Source organism: Balaenoptera ricei, chromosome 16 (genome assembly GCF_028023285.1).
Source record: "Balaenoptera ricei isolate mBalRic1 chromosome 16, mBalRic1.hap2, whole genome shotgun sequence".
NCBI lineage: Eukaryota > Metazoa > Chordata > Mammalia > Artiodactyla > Balaenopteridae > Balaenoptera > Balaenoptera ricei.
The window spans coordinates 53,562,287-53,587,414 of record NC_082654.1 but is presented as its reverse complement, the minus strand read 5'-3'; the positions used below and the strand labels follow the sequence as shown (position 1 = coordinate 53,587,414).

The window sequence follows — 25,128 nt, the reverse complement described above, 5'->3', positions numbered from 1 at the left end:
ACTTCCATTTATCAAATTTCCAAAACATAGGCTAGAAATTGAAAGAACTTCAAATGTTACAGGCTTGTTTTGAGTTTTATATATACACAAGTGACAGTGCTTAATGCATAACTTGCTTAATGGGTGATCAATACTTATTAATTATCCTTTCCTTTGCTATCTGGGAGTAAAATTAAGTTGATAGAGCTGCAACATTGCTCTCGCTGTCACAAATACTGACAATTGTCCGTTGGGATTTTCCTACTCAATAAATGTCTTCCTGACGAAGCCAAATGATTTCCTTTCTCACATATATATTATGATTGAAAATGGGAAATTGCTGATCTACAAAATAAGTTGTGATGCTGGAAGAAAAATGTCAATAATATGCTTATACATGTAAGGCACAGGGGATTAAAACATGCCTGGGCAGGCAAAAAGAGAGCAATGGTATTAAACATCTTAATAAATATTTGATAGAAGGGCAGAAATTGAGGGAAATGGATATACTTGGAAGAGGAAGAAGCAAGAAAAGAATAAGGAAATGTAACATTTGCCTCAGGTCTTTGAAATATGCAACAGAGAAAAGTTGACATGGAAGAGTGTAAATATTTTAGCACAAGAAAAATGAAACGCTTGAAATGAGAAATACACAAGACAGTAGATGTTCTGTTTTATCCACTTTGAATGTTTCTGTGAGAGGCAACCATAAAAAGTACTGAGAAGGAATATTAATGCAGTCTAACCTTTAAGCTACCATAGGCCCACGCACAAAGACACACACACACTGAGGATTTAGTAGATCTCAAACTGAAAGTGCATAAGAATAACCCTGAGAGTTTATTAAATATATAGCTTATAGAATTTGCATTTTTACATGCACTTTGGCTGATTCTAATATAGATGTTTGACAGTCCAAAGTTGAGAAACACTCTCTAGTTTTTCTGTACTTCATCATTACCCTTAGAGAGGTGGATTTCCAACTAACATTTTCATCTTGTTTCCTGGGTGGGATTATAGATTCAGAACAACTTAGAGAATTGAAAATCATCTTTTTAGTTATGCAGCAGAACCCACTAAGATTTGAATGAGCACTCTTTATTGAGCAGAACATTCATGGGACTTTTTCTAACCCATGGGTTGTGGTTACAAGAGAAGAAAGAGATGGCAGGCAAACTTGGCACAAGATTCAAAAGAAAAGAGACTTGAAGCATCCCTGAAAGAGAAGATAATCCAGCCCACAATGCTAAGAAGATATTCATTATCAGCATTCTGAAATTTGGGGAATTATAGCAGCAGATCATGATGCTGCCTTCCAAAGGTCTATTAAAATACATGTGTATGGAACAAATAGAGTTCACTTTGAGGGATTTCTGAATGATGATTATTCAATATCAAGAAGAATTGGAAGAGGAAGGCTGTTTAATGTTAATTCATGAAGGACTGCTAAAAATTCAATGGTAGAAGATTCTCTACTTGAAAAAGTAGACCAACCAGCAGGAATTAAAGATTATAAGAATAATACCAAGGTGTTGTGTGTGTGTGTGTGTGTGTGTGTGTGTGTGTGTGTGTATGTATATACACATATATACATATACACATATATACACACAATATAAAGATGATAAAACAATAATTAAATAATTATAAGAAGAATTGCATATAATATGGCATAACAGCTTATACTTAGTTTCTAGAAAAAATATGTCCATTTATAAGCAACATGAATCTAAAATTATCATTGAGTTCTGTAGTAGTTTGTTTTTTGGTTTATGGTTCAAATACAACCAAATAAAACATAACAAATGCATGCCTACTATGTATGAGAGGTTGTGCTTGTACTTTTAGCAATTAAAATTGTGTTCAGCTGCAAGTGACAGAACACCCAATTAAACAATGATTTCAGTAAACTAGGGGTTTTATTTGTCTGAAGTGATGAGAAGTACAGAGGTGTAGGGAGTCTGGTGCTGGTACAGCACTACAAAGTGTCCTTGGAATTTTAGATCTTTAACTTATTCTCATCAACCATGTTAGCATGTGGCTTCCATCTTCATTCTGGCTGCCTCATAATTGCAGGAAGTCTGTGCCATCCAACTCCAGGCTGAAAGGAAGAGGAGGGCACCTAACAAATGGCTAAATCTTTTAATAAATGATTAACTAAGTGTTCCCATAGAAAGCGATTTGCTGAAAGACAACCTAGAAATTGTCTATTCTAATGCTATACAGCAGAACTGTGTCATAGAGCCACCGTAAATGGTACAAGGAAGGCTGAAAAATTGAGTATTTATTCTGAGTACATTAACACTTTGAAAAAATTATGATAGAGTGGAGAATAGATATCAAGTAGGCAAATAGAAATGCCTATAAAATTAGATATGTTATCTAATTTAAGCATTTTATAAATCATATACATTTTATTTCTTAAATAGATGAAGACAGTGAGACATATTGACAGAAAGGTTAATAAGTAACTTACCTGAGGTCACATGAGGTTACTAAAGGACAAAATCAGGAATTAAAGCCCATGTAATCAAATGTTAATATCTTTTTCCAGCATACAACATTCGTCCAGGTACCACCAAGCAATATATTCCTTAGAAAGTCAATTTCAAAATAAATAAATAAATAAATAAATTTGTTCGTCATTAGCCAGTCACGTGGTCAATGCCTTTTGATGGTAGAGATTGCATTTTTTCATCCTAGACTGAAACCATTTTTAGGGCACAGGGCATGTCTTCAACATTTTTGTATCCCCAATACTTAGTCCATGAGTTTGATTGGCAGAAACAGAGATATCAAGCTGGATAAATCTGGATTTAGAGACTATTTTTTCAGCTTACAGAATCTGGGGGAGAGGGTTTTGTTCTTGTTGTTGTTGTTTTTAATTTTTCTAATACCCACACAAGGCATCATAGAACATGTTATAGAGTATGCATTTAGCAAATTCTTGCTAAAGGTTTAAATAAATAATTAAAATGTGATTTTGTATGGATGTAAAATATATATGTGCATATATATATATATATATATATAGAGAGAGAGAGAGAGAGAGAGAGAGAGAGTAAGAAGAATAGCAGTAAAAAGAGCAGTGCCTATTAGAATTATGATTCATTTGGTTAAAAGGTCACACAGAGCTGGAAAAATATTAATTGATAAATTGACTCAACCTGGGTTTCACTGTGATGAATTTCATTCATTCAATCCAAAAATATTTGTTGAGCACCTACCTTATACCAGCCATTGTCCTAAACATCATGGATACAGTGAATAAAACAGTGAACATATTGTTATGGGTTGAATTGTGTCCCCAAGATTCATGCATGGAAGTCCTAACCCGCAGTACCTCAGAACGTGACCTCATTTGGAGATGGAGTCTGTAGAGGGGTAATCAAGTTAAAATGAGGTCATCAGCGTGGCCCTAATCCAATATGACTAGTGTCCTTATAAAAAGGGGAAATTTGAACACAGACGTCCACAGAGAGAGAATATCATGTAAAGATGAAAGCAGAGTCGGGGTGATGCATCTTTGGCTAAGGAATGCCAAAGATTGCCAGAAAGCCACCAGCGACTAACAGGGGGGCATGGAACAGATTCTCCCTCACAGCCCTCAGAAGAGACTAACCCCTCTGACACCTTGATCTCAGACTTCCAGCCTCCAGAACTCCCTCTGACACCTTGATGTCGGACTTCCAGCCTCCAGAACTGTGAAACCATACATTTCCACAGTTTACCCCACTTTGGAGTACTTTGTTTTGGCAGCCCTAGCAACTATACACAAGTGAAGCCCCTCCCTCCTGGAACTTTACATTCTAGTCTGGAGCAGGGAGGGAAATAGAAAAGCAATGAAGAGATAGGATAATGTTGCATATAGTAATAAAGTCTAAGGAATAAAGAAGACTAGGGGGAAGGAGATAAAACATGCCATCTTATGTAATAGGATCTCTGATAAAAGGACATTAGAAGTGAAAGGAGGTAGGGATTGAGTTGTGTTGATATCTGGAGGAAGAACATTTAAGGGCAGGGGAACAGCCAGTCCATAGCTCCTGGGAAAAAGAGTGCTTCTGGGTTAGAAGAGCTGCCATGAGGTCAGGTGGTTCAATTAGAATAAGGGACAGAGAATGGTAGCAGTATAGTCAGAGATTTAATGGAGGAGCGGATTGTATAGGTCCGTGTTTTATTTTGATGATAACTTTGGTTTCTATTCTAAGTGACATAGAAAGTCATGGGAGGGACTTTTGAGCAAAGGAATAATGTGATCTGACTTAAAATTTCAAAGGACCTCTCCAGCTGCTGTGTGGGAAGAGACTGTGGGGAGGGGGGGCAGAGTTGCAAGCAGAGAAGTCAAGGAAGGCTAATGTGCTAAAACCTTCCAGGTGTGAGATGCAGCTGGTTTGTGCCAGAAAGGTGGTGGAGGACAAGATGAGATAGGCAAGTGAATGGTCAGGTGAAGCATCACAAATACAACAGGAAGATGACAGAGAAATGGAGACCAAATCTATGGAGGATACTATAGGAAGTTTCTGTTTAAGAGAAGCAGTAAAGGAGAGGGAATTGAATGTTAGTACTGGAAGGAGTAAATGAAGTTGGTGTCCAGGAGAATTTGGCTTGCTACAGTCATGAAGCCATCCAGAGCAATGAGGTCATCAGCCAACACATAATTTATTCCTCCTACTCATATCTTTGAGTGACATTCATTTATGGACCCTAGTGAGCTGTGGTCACAATTTAGTCCCTGCAATGAGCAAATGAATTTCATTTTCCCTAGAGAAGGCTCAATTTGAACAAGGGGGGAAATGTCATTATTTTAATCTCCTATGGCTTTGAGCCCCTTATCTAGGATTTACATCCATCTATTAATATGAAGAAAAGGAAATTCCTTAAAACAAAAATTCAAGCTGATTTGACATCAAGTAAGTAAAAATGTTTGGTTTAATAACAGCAAATGCCCATAACAACAATAATTCAATAGTAAGTGCTTAAATAGCTTGAAGTCCCACAAAATTTGTTGAAAATTTCTTTGCACCTAGCTGTTTGCATATATTGTTTAGTAACCATGCAAATTACCTTATTGTATATTCCAATTTTTGCAACGGCAAGAAATGCCCATTTAAAACAAAATTTTTTAAATAAAGTAAAATTTAGGGATAACATGACTATATTGAGTTCAGTGTAATTGTATCTAATATTGCAGTATAATAAGCTAATCAGCCTTCTTGATTTTGTAGCAGTAACAAATCTCAGTCTAAAAAATGTAGAGTAGATGTGTATACAAAGCCATTTGTGTCGTGGGTTCAAAGAGTAAGTAAGTACTTGAAACCTGGGTTTGAATCTCAGCATTGTTAGTCACAAGTTGAAGGATCTAGTTAACCTCTATGTGCCTCAGTTTCATCTCTAACATGGGAATAAAAATAGCAACTACTTCATAAAATTGCTATAGGTTTTAAATTAATTAAGACATGTAAAGTGTATAGATAAACGGCTGCTTAGAATAAGCCCTCAAAGATTTAAGCTATATTGTTATCTTTGTTTTTTAAATTTCCTTATTTTCTATCTCAAGTTCCATTTCATTGGGTTAGAGAAAAGTGTAATCACAGTTCATCCTTGACTCCTGTTCCCTGAGGATAGCGTCACAGTTCTGTAAAGAGGTATGGTTTACCCAGTGACCGGGCACTGGTGCAGCTGCAAGAGGTGGTAGATGGGCAAATCCTCTGTGCCCTTGTCTATCCATGCTGGAATCTGCTGAGATGTCCTCACTACTGCCATGTTTTTAGTCCACAGAGGCCATTGCTGCAGACTGTAGTCTTCCCAACCTCCTAGCTCATGTATGTCAGGTTCTCGGTGATTGTGCCTATCAGGTTCATGGGGAATAAATTGACGTGCCTAGCTGCTACCCACCCTGGCGGATCTGAGGGTCATCTCTCTGGATCCTCTAGCATCCCATCCTTCAGTGTAAAGCTGAAATTGGGAGAGCAGTGGACATGGGGTGCTCTGGTCTTGCTGCCTCCAGGGACTGTAGTTAGCAAGTTCAAGGCAGCCCTGTTTGGGAAGCTGTTTCACTTCCTCTAGTTGGAGCAGTGGGATGGTGAGAAGTGCATGATTTGGCAGCGGCAGTGTGCATATTTTTTTCTGAAGGTCACCTCCCACGCCTTTTGGCTTTCCTCCATTTCTTCCCTTCACCTAGAAACTCTTTAACGTATTAATTTGCAGGGGAGCCTGGTTCTTTGTCTGTACCGTCAAATCTAGTATTTTATATTTCAATTCCTTCTGAGCCAAGGATTTTGCAACTCACAAACTTTTTTTTTAATTGCTAAGACCTCCCTGCCCCGAAGCAACGGACAAAAGAATACAGGATAGAAGGAACTACCTGTAACCGAGGTCACATTGAGTAAAACTTCAAAAATCCATGCAGCTATTTAATTTTTCTTTATTTACTCAAATACTCTCGCTGTGCCAGGAACTGTCCTGGGATCTGTAATATAAAGACATACTAAGCATGGCTTTTTTTATTAAGTTGCTTATAGTCATTTGGGGGAAGATGAGCAAGAAAACAAAGAACTATAATAGAGTGTGATGAACCTAGAGTACATAAATATAAAAGATTCCATGAAAGACTATTTCTATTGGAGACATTAAGTGGGAAAAGATATGCATTCCAGAGCTGGTTGTGTTTAAAAGTGAGTCGTTATGAATGAAATTCACCAGACTGCACGTGAGCAAGGTGAGGCTTTAGAATTGGAGAGAGAATGTGGAGGTGGGGCTGGAGAAGCGGGATGGGGCTGGATCATTAATGTTTGACTTACATGGCATGCTAGGCAAGGTGGAAAGTTTTCTGTGGGGACAGCGGCATGATTTAATGAAGTTACGTGCTTCCCATCTTGGGAAGCAAATTAGCCCATCTTGAGCAAATTAGTCCACCTTTCTGAATCTCAGTTTCCTCATCTGTAAATTATTATCTGCAGAAAGGATGCTGTGAGGATGAGTCAGCAGGACGTCATATAGACTCACAAGTCTATCATTTGTAGATGGTAGTTTTGGGGAATAACATTGTAGACTCTATTCATTAGCTTTGCTAATGTCTAAGTGATGTAAAATTAGAACTTTATAAATTCATCCATACTCAGCTTTTGACATCCACACAGCATTTTGAAAAAGGTTATCTCACTAATAGGATGCCCATCAGAGTGATTATTTTTATCCACATATCTAGAAAACACACAGAGAGAGTTATCAAGACTATAGAAGAGGGTGGTGGGAGGATGAGGGTGAGAACTTCAAAGTACCTGGATTCCACTGGGTTCCCAGCTAATTATAGGCAAAATTAGATAATAGTTTCTGCCATTATTTTAATAAAGACGCTTTCCCTGGCTTTTCTACACTACGAAGAATAATTCAGCTACTCTGGGGTAAGCCATTATTGGGAGAAGGCTCTACCAGTTTAATTTCCATTTCTTTATTTCTGTTAAATAAAAGAAGCTTACATTAGTCCTATGTTATTGACTACTTAATAGATTTAGGAAGCAGGTAGCAAAAGAAGAATTGTTCTTTGCATTTAAATGAACCAAATAACACCCTCAGCTGGTTATGCATTTAGGGGGAAAAAGAATTGCTACATTTTAAGTCTGCAAAAGTAATAAATTAATCCATTAGTGAGCCCAAGTGTGTTGTCTGTTGTGCTCATTATCGAGTATTCCCAGGTGTTCAGGGGTTTATAAGTCTAAATTGTTGTGACTTTTAAACTTGGTAATAGAAATATCCAGCATAAGGATCATAAGCTATGAAACTATTCCCATACCAGTGCTTTTTACAAAAAAATTACAGCATTAAATATTAAATTAAGATGTTCCCCAATATTGGAATGTGTTAACTTGTCAGAATGAATGAAGCAAAGAAACAAAATTAGTAATAGAAACCGTAGGGTTGCCAAGTTTTCTTCCCAGTTGCCTGATTTTATGTATCATTTTAAGAGCACAATACCAAATATTAGGCACCATGAGTATGTGCGTTTAAACAAATAAATCTATTGATTTATTCAGATACCCATTTTCCATCTATTTGTGGATTCAGTCAACAAAAATGCTTTGAGCATTTACTACCTGCTAGGTAGGGCACATAGTCTGGAAGGAGGCGAGACTGCCAGACAAATGACCGCAAGATAGAATTGAAAGAGCAAAGTGTTATTAGAAAGGGCACCTCTTGGGGAATTGTTTGAGCTGAGTCTGAAAAGAGCAAGAGAAAGCAGTTCTTCCGAAGACCAGGAGCTCTAAAAAGCATGTTGCGTTGAAGCACTTTCTTTCATTCCACGGATGGAGCTGAGTTTATGTATGGAACAGAGGCAGGGGATGAGCACAGGAGACAACATGGCTGCCATGGATGGCGGTGGATAAAAGCCTCGTTGAGGCTTTTCTCTGCAACCTCAGTAGCTACCAGTGCTTCCCTCTTCTCCCAAAGAACATTAAAATAAGAACTTCTTATATAAGTAGTCACTGGCCTGAACATCTCAGTTCATTGAGGTGATAGAAGAGGAAAAGAAAAGACTTTCCTCTTTCTTTCTTTTTTTTTTTGTTCCCTGCAGGTGATTCACAATTCAGTGAGGAATAAACTATGTAACTCGAAATATAGTTTGTGTGTGTGTGTGTGTGTGTGTGTGTGTGTGTGTGTGTGTGTGTTTTAATGGAAACCTATTGGAAGTGTCCAGAAAATCTGGAAGACTAAGGTAGAAAATCTAGCCTGAGAGAAAGCATTATAGTTTATAAGCATGATTTACTTTTTAAAAAAATCTCATAACGATATGCCTCATTGAGAAAGAAAATTGGTGGGGTTATGAAAAAGATTCAATAAACACTTACTTTCCATCTGCTATTTGAAAGGCAGAAGGGGAAGTGAAGAAGGGCCAGGCAAAAGATCCTAGTTTTCCTAATCAGTTATGGTATAGGTATATCTCTACAAGTTATAATTCCGTGCACAATAATCCTACTCCTAAATACAGATCCCATTATCATTCATAGAAAAACAGAGCAGGTTATGTTATTTCAGGCTTTCAGAGATGGCTTCAGGAGGAAGTGGTCCTTGAAAGACAGACTGAGTTTGTAGGAGGAAGACTTGAGAGTCCATCAGGAAAGATATTCAAGGCTAGTGTAATGGCTGGAATAAAAACCTGAGATGTGTGGGTATGGGCCTATTTGGGGGAAGTGCTGGTAGAACAGAATGCTTAGAGAGTTAGGAAAAATGGGTGACTTCTTTCTCATATTTTAAGTGATTTCCTACAGAAAAGCTTTAAATAGCCAGCTACCTTCTGCATTTGAAGAACTATCTGTCATGCAATATATTTTTCCATACAAATAAATACCTTTACGTAAAATAATATAGAGCAAAGCCAGAGGCAATGACAATGGACAAGCCTACCATTCAGAGGCCACAATTGCCTGCCACAAAATATGAACCCAACCTAAAGAGTGGTTACCAAAAGGAAAGTACAAAAGTGCCAGGTCTGTCTTGTGTTGTCTTGTCCCACATCATTTCTTGATGGCATCAGGCATCACTTAAAAGTAAGCTTCCAACACACAGGCTTGTTTTGGGTCTTAGCCCTGAAACAGTTAGCCCAGCCTATCATAAGTTGCACTTTCTCGGATGCTATCAGTTTCCTGAGTCCTAACATAAAAGTACCTCTTCCTGATTATGACCTTAACTTGCCTCCTAGTTTGAATTATCTTTGCTATTTCCTTGGTGTGGACTTGCTCTTTTCTTTACTTCATCATGAATGAGGCTTTTTGCCAGCTCCGTTACTTCCCTGCATTTCGATGTTCCAGATAAATACCTTGGGCAGTTGGTCCAGGCCCAAGAATCTTCTACCTCTTGGCTAATCTTTCTCTTTGGTCCCTCTATTTTTGGCAGATGGGAAGCAGAAGATACCTTTGTTGGGATCTCCATGCTACCAAAGCTGTCATCTGTTGGGAGGTGGGAGTTAGGTTTTTTGCTCTTTGCTTAGGAGAGTTCATTTCAGAGCAATGTTTCTTAAAATGTGTCCATCATTTTCTGAATTAGTATTCATCATGAAGCTATTGCAATTTTGAATTTAGGAATATGATTAAAAGCATAGTACTAAAACAATTTGTTAACAAAGGCTTTAATTAATTAGCATGTCAACTGCAAGTACAAATAATGCTGATTGCTATATGCTTCTTTCTTTCCTTTCTTTTACTTCTTTTTTGAGTAGACGTTCCCCTATTTTATTATAATCCTTACATCTACCAACCTTAATCTCTTCTGTATGTCTTCATTGATAATAAAATGGATTGAAGTTGAAAAGTTACAATCTGTAAAAGTGTACAAAACAACTATTTCAAGGATTGCTTAAATAGTTTGACATTATTAAGAAGTAAGCCCTTAAATAGCATATATAATACTATTTTAATTACCATGGAAAATTGAATACTTTTTCCTGATAATTGACCACTTGTTCACATGAATCCTAAATTACATACAAAAATTATGTGACAAAGGTATACATGTGTTGGACACTTTCAGATAATAATCTGGTGATATTTGGACTCCAGAATTGTAGACTCATGTAAGTAGTAATTAAATGTAGTACTTCCATATGGGGGATGTTCTAGAAACATTTATGGATATTGTTTTTTCAATATCGAAAGAGTTGCACCCAGAGGTGTAATGATCATTGGAATCCTCAAAATCTGAGGTGATGGAAAACAGCCTGGATGTGCTCTAAAGGAATTCAAAATATCACATGCAGTGGGCAAAGGGGCTGACTCAGATGGCATTTCATTCATTCAATAAATATTTATTGAGCATCAACAAAATGTCAGATTTTGATAGGCTGGAGTGATAAATCAGTGAGAAAGAGAAATAATGACCCTTCACTCCTGGGATTTGAGATAGTTTTCCACCCTCAGAATATAGGCATCTATAAATATGGCCTTTAGTTTTTCACAAAGCTTATTTTCTTCACCTATTAAATGGGGGTCAGTAGCACTACATTACAGGCTAATTTTTAAAGTTATATAAAATAATGTGTGTGGAAGTTCCCAGTGAGAAAATATGAGAAGTTGAGAAAGTTGATAAAATATGACAAGAGCTGGGGAATTTCAGGAACAAAAACCCCTAGTGCATTCACCTATACAAATTTGCTATCATCAATTATATAACCAAAATAGTAGTATTTTTTGAATGAAGAATTCTTCTATATAATGATAATTCTTATTTAATTCTTTAATCAATAATTGTGAACATGAAATCATTTTAAGTCTAATGTTCTAAGATGTTTTCACTAGAAAATTCTACAAGCTATTTAGGCAAGATTCATCCTTGAGGAGCAGCCTAAACAAAGAGTCACTCATAAACCTCAGTTGTAACTCTGATTTGTTATTTGATTTCATGGAGCGGAATGCCGATCTTGAGTTTGCGCTGCATGAACATGTGGCAGTCTCCATGGCTGCTTGCTTCTCCTCCTTTGATACAAATGAATATTTTTATTTAGAGGATGAGAGAGGAATGTGAAATAGAAGTGTCTCTGTTCAAGAGGAATCCGTGACAGAGCTTTTGAGAAGAAAAATTAAGAGGTCATGTTTCATTACAAGGCCCGTGGAAGGGAGAATGGGGCTATGTGCTCTACTGGAAAAGTGGTTTTACTACTCCATGATTGATGACCTGTCTGGTGTGAGGCTGGTCAGAGTATTAATGTCAGGACTTACTCTCAACAGTAGAAAAAGCTGTCAGTTCTGATATGATAGAAGTAGGAGTGGGATTGGGATTATAGAGCTGAAGTGGCCACAGAGAGTCCTCTGACTTAGGCCCATGAGACAAGGTGATTTTGTGTAAAATTGACTTTAAACTTATTTTACATGTACAGAGAGAAGACCAGAAAGAACTAGAATAAAAGTTTAACAGGAATTAGTTTAAAAATGTAATAAGAAACATATCATTTTCTTTTCATTAATATGATGTTTTACTTTCCAAATTTTATTCATAAACATGTAAAAATTTTGGACTTCCCTGGTGGCACAGTGGTTAAGAATCCGCCTGCCAACGCAGGGGACACAGGTTCGAGCCCTGGTCTGGGAAGATCCCACATGCCGCGGAGCAACTAAGCCCGTGCTCCACAACTACTGAGCCTGTGCTCTAGAGCCTGTGAGCCACAACTACTGAGCCCACGTGCCACAACTACTGAAGCCCACGTGCCTAGAGCCCGTGCTCCGCAACAAGAGAAGCCACCACAATGAGAAGCCTGCGCACCGCAACAAAGAGTAGCCTCTGCTTGCCGCAACTAGAGAAAGCTCATGTACAGCAATGAAGACACAACACAGCCAAAAATAAATTTTTATTTATTTTTTTATTTTTTTCACACACACACACACACACACACACACACACACACACTGTATTTTATTTTTACAAGAGATAAACAGGCTGACATCAAGCATTGTACATGGATGACCACAACAAAAGCAACAATGATTGCAATTACCAAACATGAAACACACTCATACTATGTCATAATATTGACATTCAGTCCAGTAATCCTCCACTGTAGCAGCTCCTTTACTTTGCAGAGAAAATTGATTTGTATATTCTTTGCCTCTGAGTCCTTGTGGGATTTCTTTTTTTTAATTCGAACAGAAAGTCACAAAAATTATACTCATCCTCATGAGTTCACTCAGTCCCATGTAATTAATTTTTTTTTTCATCTTGATCTTTTGTTAGCACTTTTATGAGTTCATCAGTTTTTCATTAGAGTTCTGAAAATGCTTATTCATTCAGTTCAGCAGTACAGTCAGTTACCAGAAACCTGTACTTGTCAGAGTCTTTTCCATGAATTTCTTGAGGATGAAACCCTTTTATAGGAACATATTTGCAAAAGCATCAGAGTACACCCAGAACTGTCTGTAAATGACAAAAGACTTAAAAATGACCATGGTTAAAGATTTGATGAAAGTTCATAATAATGCAGTTGACAAGAAAATTAGTTATTTCTGAGATATACATTTTAAAGTAATAACTAGGGTTATGACTTATAACATTATACCAGAACATATGAGATTTTTAGAAATTTCATGTAATGTCTGAAACATTTATATTAACATATTTCCATACAAATAACCCAATGAAAGTTTAGTATTAGTTGTTTTGTTTGTTTGTTTGTTTATACTGCAGGTTCTTATTAGTCATCAATTTTATTATTTATTTATTTATTTTTAAAATGTAGAAATTTTAAGATCAAATATATATGTGTGCTGATAAAAATAAAATTGCCTGTTTAACAAGGTAGCATGATTTAGTGGAGGGAGCATGGAGGTTAGAATCTAACCTGCATTCATATCCAAACTCTTGCACTAAGTAGCTGGAAAAAGGATAATCTGATAATAGCCCTCTCCTTTTAGGACAACATGATAGAATGGAATGCAGTGCCTGGAAAGGGCCTTTCCTTCCTCACCCTGCAGGAGTGAGCTCACACTCTTGCCAGCTCTCCTTCCCTCCCTGTTGCGGGACCCAAGGCCTGAGAGATTCACGTCTGGCTATTCTTGGCTCCCAGTTGTCACATTGTCTTAGTGACTGCCAAGTGTCACTTCCCTCTGGTGAACAGTTACATGCTCTGGGAGCCTGTGGTGAGCCCTATTCCCCCATCCTATGACACCTTAATCTTTTCGAAAGGTATATATTCTGTGGATCCCATGGATTGCTTCTAGACTGTAGCTTCCCTCAGCAGTCACAGCCAGGTCCACCCTCAGCCCTTACCCTCCTAATCAGAAACCTTAGAGTCTATCCCAGCCTTTCCTAGTTTACCTGTCTTGTTATAATAAACTGGGACATACATGACAGTGCCTTGACGTGTGACATCTCATCACCTTGTCCATGATCTTCTCCAGGAGCAAGCAAAATGCCATGATCCACTGGTGAAGCATGACACAGTTACATCTCTTTACAGCGATTCTAGAAACTACTAGAGAATGATAAGCACAGGTGTCAGGAGTCAGCAGATGTTCAAGACCCAGCTTCCCATCTTCATAAATCCAATTTAGTCTTCTTAGTTGTGATGGACTACCTCGTCCTAAAGTGTCACCACTGAAAAGTCATTTGACATGGATCTGAGGGTAGAATCTACAGAGTGACAGATTTCAGTTCAGTGATTAAGATAAACCATTTATAAAATGACATATTTTATAGTTGAGTGGCTAGTTTCCTCCACACTTATATGGGACATATTTCCCAGCGTGGGTACTATGATAGATCACTACCACAGAGTGCTTCATAACAAGGTGGTTGCTTACATCAAGTTGGGAAATACTCCACCGTGGGAGTCTTGGCACACACATGAAGACCTTTAGGGATTCTTGCAGTGGAGAAGCCTGTTGAACTTTAAGCGACTATTCTAACTTTTTAAAACACAGAATAATATTTTCATATAACGTGTTTTTCCACATCCCCTGGAACAAGGGCTTAAATCACCCCATTTGGAACTACTCTGTGATAGAACTACCTGTTCAGTTACTTTTACTATAAGAGTGACACTGAAACTCACATTCATGTTGCATCGTCCCGGTGCTGCATTACAGGGGTTCCTCATCACAGGCTGGACAACTTGTCTCATCTCGCCCTGAGATTGGAATCAAGTCAAGGATTGTTTTTGGTTGTTTTTCCTCATTCTGCCCAGATTGAGGGAACTATTTGTAGTCACTGATTGTCTGTCTTGTCAACATATAAATAAGAAGCTTTGAGGGACTTCCCTGGCAGTCCAGTGGTTAGGATTCCACTATTCCACTGCAGGGGGCATGGGTTCAATCCCTGGTTGGGGAACTAAGATCCCACATGCCGCGTGGCCAAAAAAAAAAAGAATTATGGACATGTTGGAAACATGTGGGCCTTGAATTTCCTGGAGTTTTTGACTTTATAGCATGTTAAGTTTGTCTCCCTGGTCACTTCCGTAGCCCTCAAATCTTAAGCACGTTTCAGGCAGAGCTGCTGGCATTTGTTAAGTGTATTGCCAATTTGAAGATTATTTGGTTCAACGTCTGGCACATATTCAGACACAACTCCGTATATCCCTTCCTATAGGTACAAACAAATAACTTCAATTAGGCCAGGCTCGTTATGAAGAAATCTCCCTAGGAACCAATGAAAAGATGTTAATGATTTGCCAGTTTGGTTCCTTGGAGAGAGGGAATCCCCCTCTACCTAGCTTATATTGGACACTTCATCAATAAACTAGGGGTGAGCAAATAAGTAAGTAGTGCTTCTACAGTGCCTGAGGATACTTGAAAACAATTTGTTCTCTTAAGTGGATTAAATAACTCCTCCCTGAACGTCTTATTACCTGATGATTTTGTAAAAATTAGCTTTTTCTTCATAGGGAGGGCATAAACCCTGAGAATGACTGGTGGCTGAAAGTCAAGAAGCTTAGGCTCAGTTGTGTTTCTACTACTTACCAACAGTGTAGTTTTGGGAAAGTTTGTTGACCTCTGTGTGCCTCTGTTCCTCATCTGTAAAATGAGGATCCTGACAATCTTATAAGTTTCTGTGAGTTAATACTTGAAGCAGTTCCTGGCATGTAGTAAGTGCTCAGTATATCTTAGCCACTACTATATAATCAAAGGGTGCAATATTCCCAAAGAACTGCAATTTTTACATATAAAAGTTCATCAGACTATAAAAGAAATGGGAATTATACATTCTAATACTTGTCATAGGGAAGATCAGACTGTTTTTCTTGAAGTTATTTGCCTCCTCCTTCATCCCAATATCTGCACAGTTCTTGGCACATGGTTTGTTGAGTGAATGAATAAATGAGTAATTAATTGATTCATTCTCATCACATTCCTCTTGATGTTTTCGTGCAGACCTGAATATCCCCAGGAACGCTGTTTGCTTTAAGAATTAGCCAGTGAAGGGTTACGAAAAGTATTGTGGTTTATGTTCTGTGTGACTCAGTTGACAAAATTAATTGCTTTTCTGTCATGCAATTTCATGGATTTTCATCAATCCTTTTGTCTGTTAACAAATCCTGTCAGTATCTTTAAACCTGCAATAATGATCAGTGTTTAGCATCTTAATAAAAGAATGGAAATTGTGTGTGTGTGTGTGTGTGTGTGTGGTGAGAGAGGGAGAGAGAGAGAGAGAGGGAAATTTTAAATAAGATCTAACTTTTTATTTGTATGTTTCAGTAGTATCAGTCTTCATGAATGTTATTATAAAAAGTAAATAATTTCTCTATAAAATCTAAGAATATAATGCCATGTTGCTTGACAGTACTTCTGAGAACTACTACTCTAATAATTAGATGTAACTTTTCTGCTATGTTAAGAGTAGACAGATTTCCTTTCTCTTAAGACATCTACTTACACCGTTTAGTATTTGAATAATTTTAAAATTCTGATGTCTGTTCCTTTTACTGGTTATGAATTCATTCTGGTTTAAAGTGTTTAGATTGCCCTCAAATTTATCAAACTTGCCACTCATTTCTTCATGCAATTTCCAGACTTACAAAGCCTGATTGCCCATATCCCCTCTCTCATATAGAGATGGACCCACCAAGGTTGTGGGAAGAATGAAGAGTGACCATTGGTTATACTTGCCAGCAAAACAGACTACAGCCAGCCATTTCTGAGCCATCTCAGTTCTACTAGAAACTTCTTTTTTTTTAATTGAAGTACAGTTGATTTAACAGTGTTGTATTAGTTTCTGGTATACAGCAGTGATTCAGTTATAGATATATATATATATATATATACATATTCTTTTTCATATTCTTTTCCATTATGGTTTATTAGAGGACATTGAATATAGTTCCCTGTGCTATATAGTAGGAGCTTGTTGTTTATCTGTTTTATGTGTAGTAGTTTGTACCTGCTAATCCCAGGTACTCCTACTTTATCCCTTTGGTCCCTTTCCCCTTTGGTAACCATAACTTTGTTTTCTATGTGTGAGTCTCTTTTTGTTTCGTAAATAAGTTCATTTGTGTCATATTTCAGATTCCACATATAAGTGATATCATATGGTATTTGTCTTTCTCTTTCTGACTTATTTCACTTAGTATGATAATTTCTAGGTCCATCCATGTTGCTGCAGATGGCATTATTCTTTTTTAAGGCTGGATAATATTCCATTGTACCACATCAATTTTATTTTATTTTATTTTATTTTTTAATTTTATTGGAGTATAGTTGATTTACAATGTTGTGTTAGTTTCAGGTATACAGCAAAGTGATTCGGTTATACATATACATATATTCATTCTTTTTCAGATTCTTTTCTCATATAGGTTATCACAGAATATTGAGTAAAGTTCCCTGTGGTATACAGTAGGTCCTTGCTGGTTATCTATCTTATATATTCTACTAGAAAGTTCTTGTTCAAACAGGCTAGGGCTAATGGCTGTTCTGGCTGTAGGCAGAAGGTTTTTTTATTCCCAATCTTTTTTTTTTTTTCTTTTAGTCTCATGATAGGTAATCTCACCCAAATCCCTGCTTTAAAATACCACAATTCTAGTCTCTCGCTAGTGTCCTAAGTGCACACAATCATGAAGATTTTTTTCACACAAGAACCCAAACATGGTCTAGCCAACTTTTCTACAGTCTCCATTCAAAAGGTACATTCTCCTCCTCCCAGGAGCAAGCTTTTATGGATTCTTGGTCACTCTATCCAATGCACATTTTCTCGTTTTCCATTATAGCACTATCACAAAGAATTTTCAAAGCTTTCTCTCTGTGGGCTCCCACTGATTTCTGAATTACTTGCGAACAAAAATCTTGTCTTTCTATGAAAGTGTGCTAGATAGCTATCATAGTATATATTAAGCAGGTAAAAAATGCCATGGAAAGGAAGAAATGCATCTACTTTTAAAAAACATCATTGCCATAGTTCTTTATATGAGATATTTCTCAATTAAAGTAATTCCTAATCACTTAAAAAATGAACTATTTACAGGCAGATTCATAGATATGTAAAGTAGATTAGAGGTTGCCAGGAACAGGGCAGGGAGGGGAAAATGGGAAATTGTTTCTTAGGGGGTAGAGTTTCTCTTCGGAGTGACAGAAAAGTTTTGGAAATATATTGGTCATGGTTACACAACATTTTGAATGTAATTAACACCACTGAATTGTACACTTAAAATTTGTCAAAATGACAAGGTTTATGTTATATATTTTTTACCACAATAGAATTTAAAGATGAGTTATTTACAAATAAGAAAGGCATTGAAATATTCAAGATAGCTAAATGCATATTTTTTAAAAAGAAAATCTTTCCTAAATAGAGAAGTCATAAAAGGGAGCCCAGAAATTAGTCTTGGAAATAAACATGATCTTAGGAATACTGGTTTTCTTTTTTCGTTTATTCTCATTTAAGAAACATATTACTACAACAGAAATCATCATTAAATAATGCAATGAATTTTAAAAGTGAATAAGTGAATAACTGAATGATTAAAAGAAAGCACCATTTAAATAAACAAATCTCCAAAGTTGAATGGCTGGATATAGCAGGGCCCAGTTTATCCCTCTATTGATCACAGACATTAGGTGGTCAAAATGGTGTGCTGTCCATAGGAATATAGAACAGACATGGACACATCTACCATTTGTTTTTGATAGGAAGTGCTATCAAGTTTAACGGTCATAGGACCAAAGGGTCAGCTAGACTGGATTTATGCCCTGGGTCTTCCTCATGTAAGATTTTTAGTCTCAATGAAGCACAGTTTCTTCATCTAACAAATAAAGGGGAAAAGATCCAACATCATTTCTTTTTTGTGAAGGTGAAGAGTGCCTGGTGAAGGCCTGTCATGCAGAAGTCCTTTACCTACATATTATTAACATAAAGGTTCAAATAAGTTTAATGTTAAACAAGTAGTTATTCTACATAAAATATCATGAGTTCTGAAAATAACTTTAGTTCCAGATATGCTTTATATGAAGTTTTTTTTTTTTTTCTTTCTCCCTCCCTCCCTTCCTTCCTTTTCTTTCTTTCCTTTTATATTGGCTAAATTTATACTTAGCATACTCGGCAATATTATCCCATCTAAATTCCAGGCTACTGGGAAATACCAATCAGTGTTCAAAGCACCCCTAATTGTGGGCAAACTAAATTATCTTTTGCAAGCAAACATGGTGTTACAATTGAGACACAGTCCTTGCCTTGAAAGGCCAATCTTATAAGCATTGATTTCTGTGTGGAATTTTTTCTAACCTTTTTTTCTTTTTCTGTTTTCCTTTCTTATATGCTGACTTCGGTGTAGCAGACCACTTGGGGATTGAATTCATGGGTAAGACTAAACAATTTTCTCCTTAAATATCCAGAAAAAGCTAAGTTTTATAATGTATATAGTGTTCTCCTTCCCCATCTGATTATAATTGAAATGTCTCACTGTCAGGTACTATTAATAGTAAAAAATGTTTTTGTCGATTTTTCACTAAGTAATGGCTCAAAATGAAAGACTTAACTACTTATTGGGAAGGCAATTTAATGTTAAGTGCAGCTTTGGAACCTTACAGAAGGTGAATTTGGCTCCTGGATTTGATTGTTTGCTCTAATTCTCAATTTTTTTATCTATAAAGAGGGATAATGATAGTTCCTATTTTATTGCACATATAAATTGCTTAGCACAATGTCTGCAAGATGGCAAACACTCAATAAATAGTAGAAAATAATGGTGATGGTTTAAAAATATCAGTTTTTGTTATTTTCTGCTCTATTTTTTTTTTCCTCTTGCATGATGACTACTTTGGATATATTTTGGTCAATCTTAATTTTGGAGTATGGGCTCTATAAATGTTTTCATTTACAAAGTGAAAATATTTATTTTGAAAGTATTTGTAGAGAATGGTGTGTTTTTAAAAGGATTAGAATACCTTCCACAGTAATTATTTTCTATACTCATAGATAATTACATTAAGAATTGGACATACTTTTCTGAGTCTATATTATAAGTCAATGAAAAGAAAAAGCATTCCATAGGATTGATAGGCATCATGGTACTAAAATAGAAAGATACTCAGGAGTTAAAGTTAGTGAAACTGAGGACCCAAATTTGAATCCAAATTCATAGGTTCTCCTTGCTCAGCTTTTGTTGAACTTCAGGTTTTTCTCTTATATGATATAGATGTGAATACTTGCTTTATACCTGCATATGTTCTCTGTGATAATACTTACAAATTTGCTTGTTTTCATTTATCCATTAATCCATTAAGTCAGCAAATATTTATCAGTTGCTCACTCTAAGCAAAGAAAAAATGCAACATGCTACAGATAAAATAGTGAGTAAAAATGGACCATAAAAGCTGGTTTGATGGAGCTTACAGTCTAGGAATCTTTCAGATGATAATTAGGTAATAAAACTGATAAATATAAAATTTAAAGTTTCTAAAGACCTATTCGAGGCAAGATGATATTAGCCTGGACTCCTGTGATAATGGAAGATGTGAGAGGAAAAACTGACAGATATTGGGGACGTGATAGCAACCAGTATTTGAGAGGAATTGATGTTGAAGGTTAGAAAAGAGAGATTTTCAAGGATGACTGCAGGGTTTAATAGTTTGCATATTTAGATAAAATGTGGGCCCATTTTCTGAAAAAGAAGACTAGAAGAAGAACAGATTTATGGGAGATGTTTTACTAGATTAGGTTTGGAAATTTTGCATTCTGGGTGCCTTTGATATATCTGAGAGAAGATGTTAAGTTGATAGTTACATTTCTGGAAGTTTTGAGGGTTAATTAGAGATTAGTGATGACATACTTATACTAAAATTGATCTTCCTGTTATGTGATATTACTCATTAGTGCTCTATTATCTAGGTATTGGATCATAGAAAAAGCAGACAGCTCAATTCTGGCAGATTTGGGGTTTTGGTAGATAGATGTGATGAAAACTCATAAGGGCAATGAAATTCAAGGTAATATTGAAATGAAGCATTATGGAATGTAAGGTAGATGCGTAATGAGATGAATAGGGAATGGCTAATCTGAGTGGAATTAATGAGTAGTCACCATGGGGGTCCTCAAACAAGTTGTTGGCATGAAGAGGAGGTTGTAGTCATATGAACCAAGAATTACAGAAAACCATGGGCATGGTCATGTGGTAGAGTATAAATTGTTGAGAAGGACATGTGGTTTGTACTTTCCTCACTTACTGATGATGGTGGGGATTAGCAGCATGGAAGTTGAGCATCAACAGTCATTTGAGGATAGCAGATACTTAGCCTAATCAGTAGAGAAATTTGCTCCACTAGACTGTGGTGATTGCTGGCTCAGAGAATAGAGGCTCCAGAAGTTATGTAGTAGAATGACTGTAGATATAAGAAACACTGCCTGGTGGTGTGTGGGACTGGGATAGCATCAAACCCCACAAATGGTATGGCCACGGTTATAGTAAACTAAACTTGCTACATAAATAATAATTATCACTGTTGAAAGAAATGGATGAGTCATCATCCTATTGGGCTTTCCCTGAGGATTTTCAGTGACACTTATACCTTATAGTATAACGATTTGCTATGGAATCAAGATATGTATTAAGAGGTCTGTTTTAAAATATTTAAAATAATTTAGTTACCAGTAGGGGAAAAATAAGAGGTTATTGTGTAATTCATGTATATGAATCTCAAGCCTAACTGATGTTATAATGAGTCTTATAAAAGGTGAAGTCAAATTATAGCTATAAAGCTTTACAGGGAATGGATCCTCAATATGTGAATCCAGCAGTAGAGTTTGCCTTAGAGGGAAGGGATTGGGCAAAGTCAGAGTCAAAGGGAGTACTTAGTATGCATATAGAGGATGACAAATGATGAAGGAGTATTTGGAATGATAAATAGGTTTATAGACTTAATGAATAAACTGTTTTCACTGGCCTCACTAATTCTAGACCTTGTTCACCCCCACAGGTTGCTCTAACTGAATATATAATATTCTGTATCTTGCTTTGGGAATAAGTATTTTCAGATTTAACTTGTAATTTTAGAATCCGTATGGGTAAAATTTGTTCCATGGGAGATGATATCATCACAATAATATGGTATCTCTAGGTATAAATGAAGCTGGGAAGCAGAAATGTAGGCATACTCTCTATAAATTTAATTATGTCAGTTTATTGGTGTGCCTACAAGTATTCAATGCCAGTTCTGTTTTAATGAATTTCAGAATACCTTTCTTCTCAACTTTCATCATTCTTGCTTTGGGCAATGTTAATTTCATGTTTCTTTGACTTGATCACAAGGTGATGATCTGAAGCACACGTGTCTTTTCCCCAAGTCTTTTTATTCCCAATGGCCATGTCATGTGTGCACTCCTATGGATCAGACTCAAAACACATCAGAAAGTTCAACAAATTCTTATTTATAGCAGAGAACTCCAAATCATATACTTCAAGAATCCTACTATTATTTAATCAACATATACTTATCACACTTACTATATGCCATTGAACATGCAGATATATAATCCACATCCCTTAATGACTGAAGGTTCTGAAATTAAAGGTAGAGAAAGCTACACATGGTTGAGGTGACATAACAAGTGCTATCAAAACGGCATAGGCAAAATACAATGAAAAAAATTAAAAACAAAAGCCACTAAATGGGCTTGGGAAATTCAGAAACATCTTCCCAGGAGGGGAGAAATTTAAGCTGGGTACCAGCCAGAGTGGATAAGCTGTACCAAGTGTTGCTCCAGTCCAAATTTAGACTAGCCCCACATTGCTTCCACATTAGTGGGAGCCTTGCTATTTCAGTCAGTGTCTCTGAGCTCCCTAGTGTCACTGCTTTAGGACTGAAGAGAGGACATCAACTTCAGTAAAATAATTATCCTATTGAATAAACCATGCCAAGCCTAATGTCCATAAAACTGTCAGCATTCAAAAATATTTTTCCTTAATTATATTCATGAAATTTTTTTTTAATGATGCCACTGGGATTGGAACAATGCAAATTTCAACAACAAATACTGCTCTAGAATACAGTATCAGTTTAAAAAAATACAGTTACCTGGCATATTTAGGTCAGGAATTGGAAGGTGCATAAAAACACAAAATTGTGTTTGTAAAAAAATTTGAAATAAAAGGGTTTATAGTAAACCAATAATCAAAAAATATTTCTTGAGGTCATGACTTAACCTACTCATTCATAAATGCATGAGGGAAAATTGATATTTTTAAGGTCAGATATTCAAACTTTCCCTCACAGCGTGGATAGATCAGGAGATGGTACAGACAAACTTCTTTCTAAGCACAAGTACTCTTTGAGTTGTGTGAGAAATCCGACCAATCATCCAGACAAGACAGATGGCCAAAGGGCACGTCAGACTGGCCAAGTTTGGAAAGTGCATTGATCATGAAGAGGGATTTCTCATCTGAGAAATATCTCACTACTGTGTCAGGTGCTCAATCATGGAGCATATCTCATTATATCCATTTGAGCTATTTGTTACGCAGCTATGTCTCTGACAGTGTCCTGATGCATTTGATGCTCTAGGCATCAAAGATGTTTGTATAAAAGCAGGTGCAGTGCCATTTGCAAATGTATTAGCAAACCACAGGGAGAATTGAAGATTGTGTGGGAGATCTTTTATGCACATTTCTTTCATTCTCATATGAAAAAATAAAATGAACTCTGCCAGTTAAATGTCGTTTGTGATTTGATATTGTGTTTAGGATAGCATAATATATTTGTGCAGTCTAAGTAAACTCTGGTATATATTTTTTTAATCAAAAGATTTATAAAACTTGGGAAAAGTCAGATTTTTAACTATAATCTTAAAAAGATATTCTAAAATAATCCTATGTTTTGAAGTTAAAAAAAGAAGACAAAAGAAATACTGAGTTGCCTATAAGGAGAGGGTTAGAAATGTCTATCGTCTAAAATATATGTGTAGATTCAGAATTGAGAAAGTTATTACTTCAAACTTCACCATATATTTAGTATCTCTTCATCTCCTCATGTAAAAAAGAATACTTTTAGGATATTTTAGTAAGCACTGAAGATTATCTCCTGAGAAATGACCAGTTTCTAATTCTGTTTAGATGATATGAGGTGGGGATACTTTCCTTAAAGCTACACTGCTTATTAAGAATGAATTGGTGTGTGTTCCTTTAAATCTAACAAGCTCATATGTCAGTCAAATGAATTCATGTGTATGCCCTAATTTGTGAAACAGCATTAGAGATATAAAAATGAGGATCCCCCTTCTTTAGGCTAAAATCTCTGAATTAGACTTATTTGGAACAGAAATGTTTCTATTCACTTGAATATATTGTTTTCTTATAAAATAAAATGCTAATTTATGGATAAATGTGTTTGTATAGGTGATTCATTCAAAAGGGTATTTGTTTAGTTTTTTCTTATATTAAACCATATGAGAAAGCAGATGTCTCAGAGTAATGTAAGTTACCATTATTTAATGCTTGACATGTGCCACCAAATTTACATTATTTCATTGCACTCTCAAAAAAAAAAAAAAAAAAAAAAAAGCATGAGGTAGAAACTATTTATATCCCTATCTTATAAATGGCAAAACTGAGGTCTATTTAGATGGAATATCTCATCCAAAGAGCAAGTGGAAAATACAGTATTTGAACCAGAGTCTATCTTCCTCCAGAGTTCTTGAATTCTGCCAGTGACCAGCTGCTGAGCACCTAACACATGAAGGCTTCAGGATTACTCAAGAGAGGTTGTACTCTGGCAATCTTTCAAATGACAATGCAATTTTGTATCTAGTCCTAAAGTTTACAAGTAATGTTTTCCAAGTACCATGAGGTCATGAGAACCTTAGGTAGTAACTCACTTTATCCAAGCTACAAAAAATGAAAATGAACCAGATGCCAGTTTATAGCTTTACATTCAGAATTTTAACTGTCATGTGTAACAAAAGGCTCCCTTTGGCTGGTAATTTCAGTTTGTCATGTAGAATAATCTACAGAAGTTGTAGTGTATCAATATTTGAAGGTTTCATGGTGATTACAGATGGTTGAGTGACATTAGTTGGGTGCCTCTGCTGTTGAATGCCATTGTGGTATAAAAGCCTTACACATCCATCTCCTCTGATGAGACACATGTACCAGATGTCATAGTGAGTTGAACCATCTCCTCAATGGTTTCCCAAAATGCTGCTTAAGAAACACTTACACAATCTTGTTTGCTCACTTATTTTTCTCTTTAG

General features: G+C 36.3%; 1 protein-coding gene across 4 annotated transcripts in view; it reads left to right on the top strand.

Moving 5' to 3' along the window:
- Positions 1-25,128, top strand: part of NRG3 (neuregulin 3) — a 1,107,816-nt gene that overhangs the window by 956,354 nt on the left and 126,334 nt on the right. For 2 of the 4 annotated variants that reach the window (XM_059899580.1, XM_059899579.1), the window contains exon 4: positions 19,223-19,246. In XM_059899580.1, the coding sequence (XP_059755563.1) occupies positions 19,223-19,246 (24 nt within the window). Of the gene's footprint in view, positions 1-19,219; positions 19,247-25,128 lie in introns of all 4 variants that reach the window. The other 2 variants (XM_059899578.1, XM_059899577.1) reach the window with 1 other exon arrangement.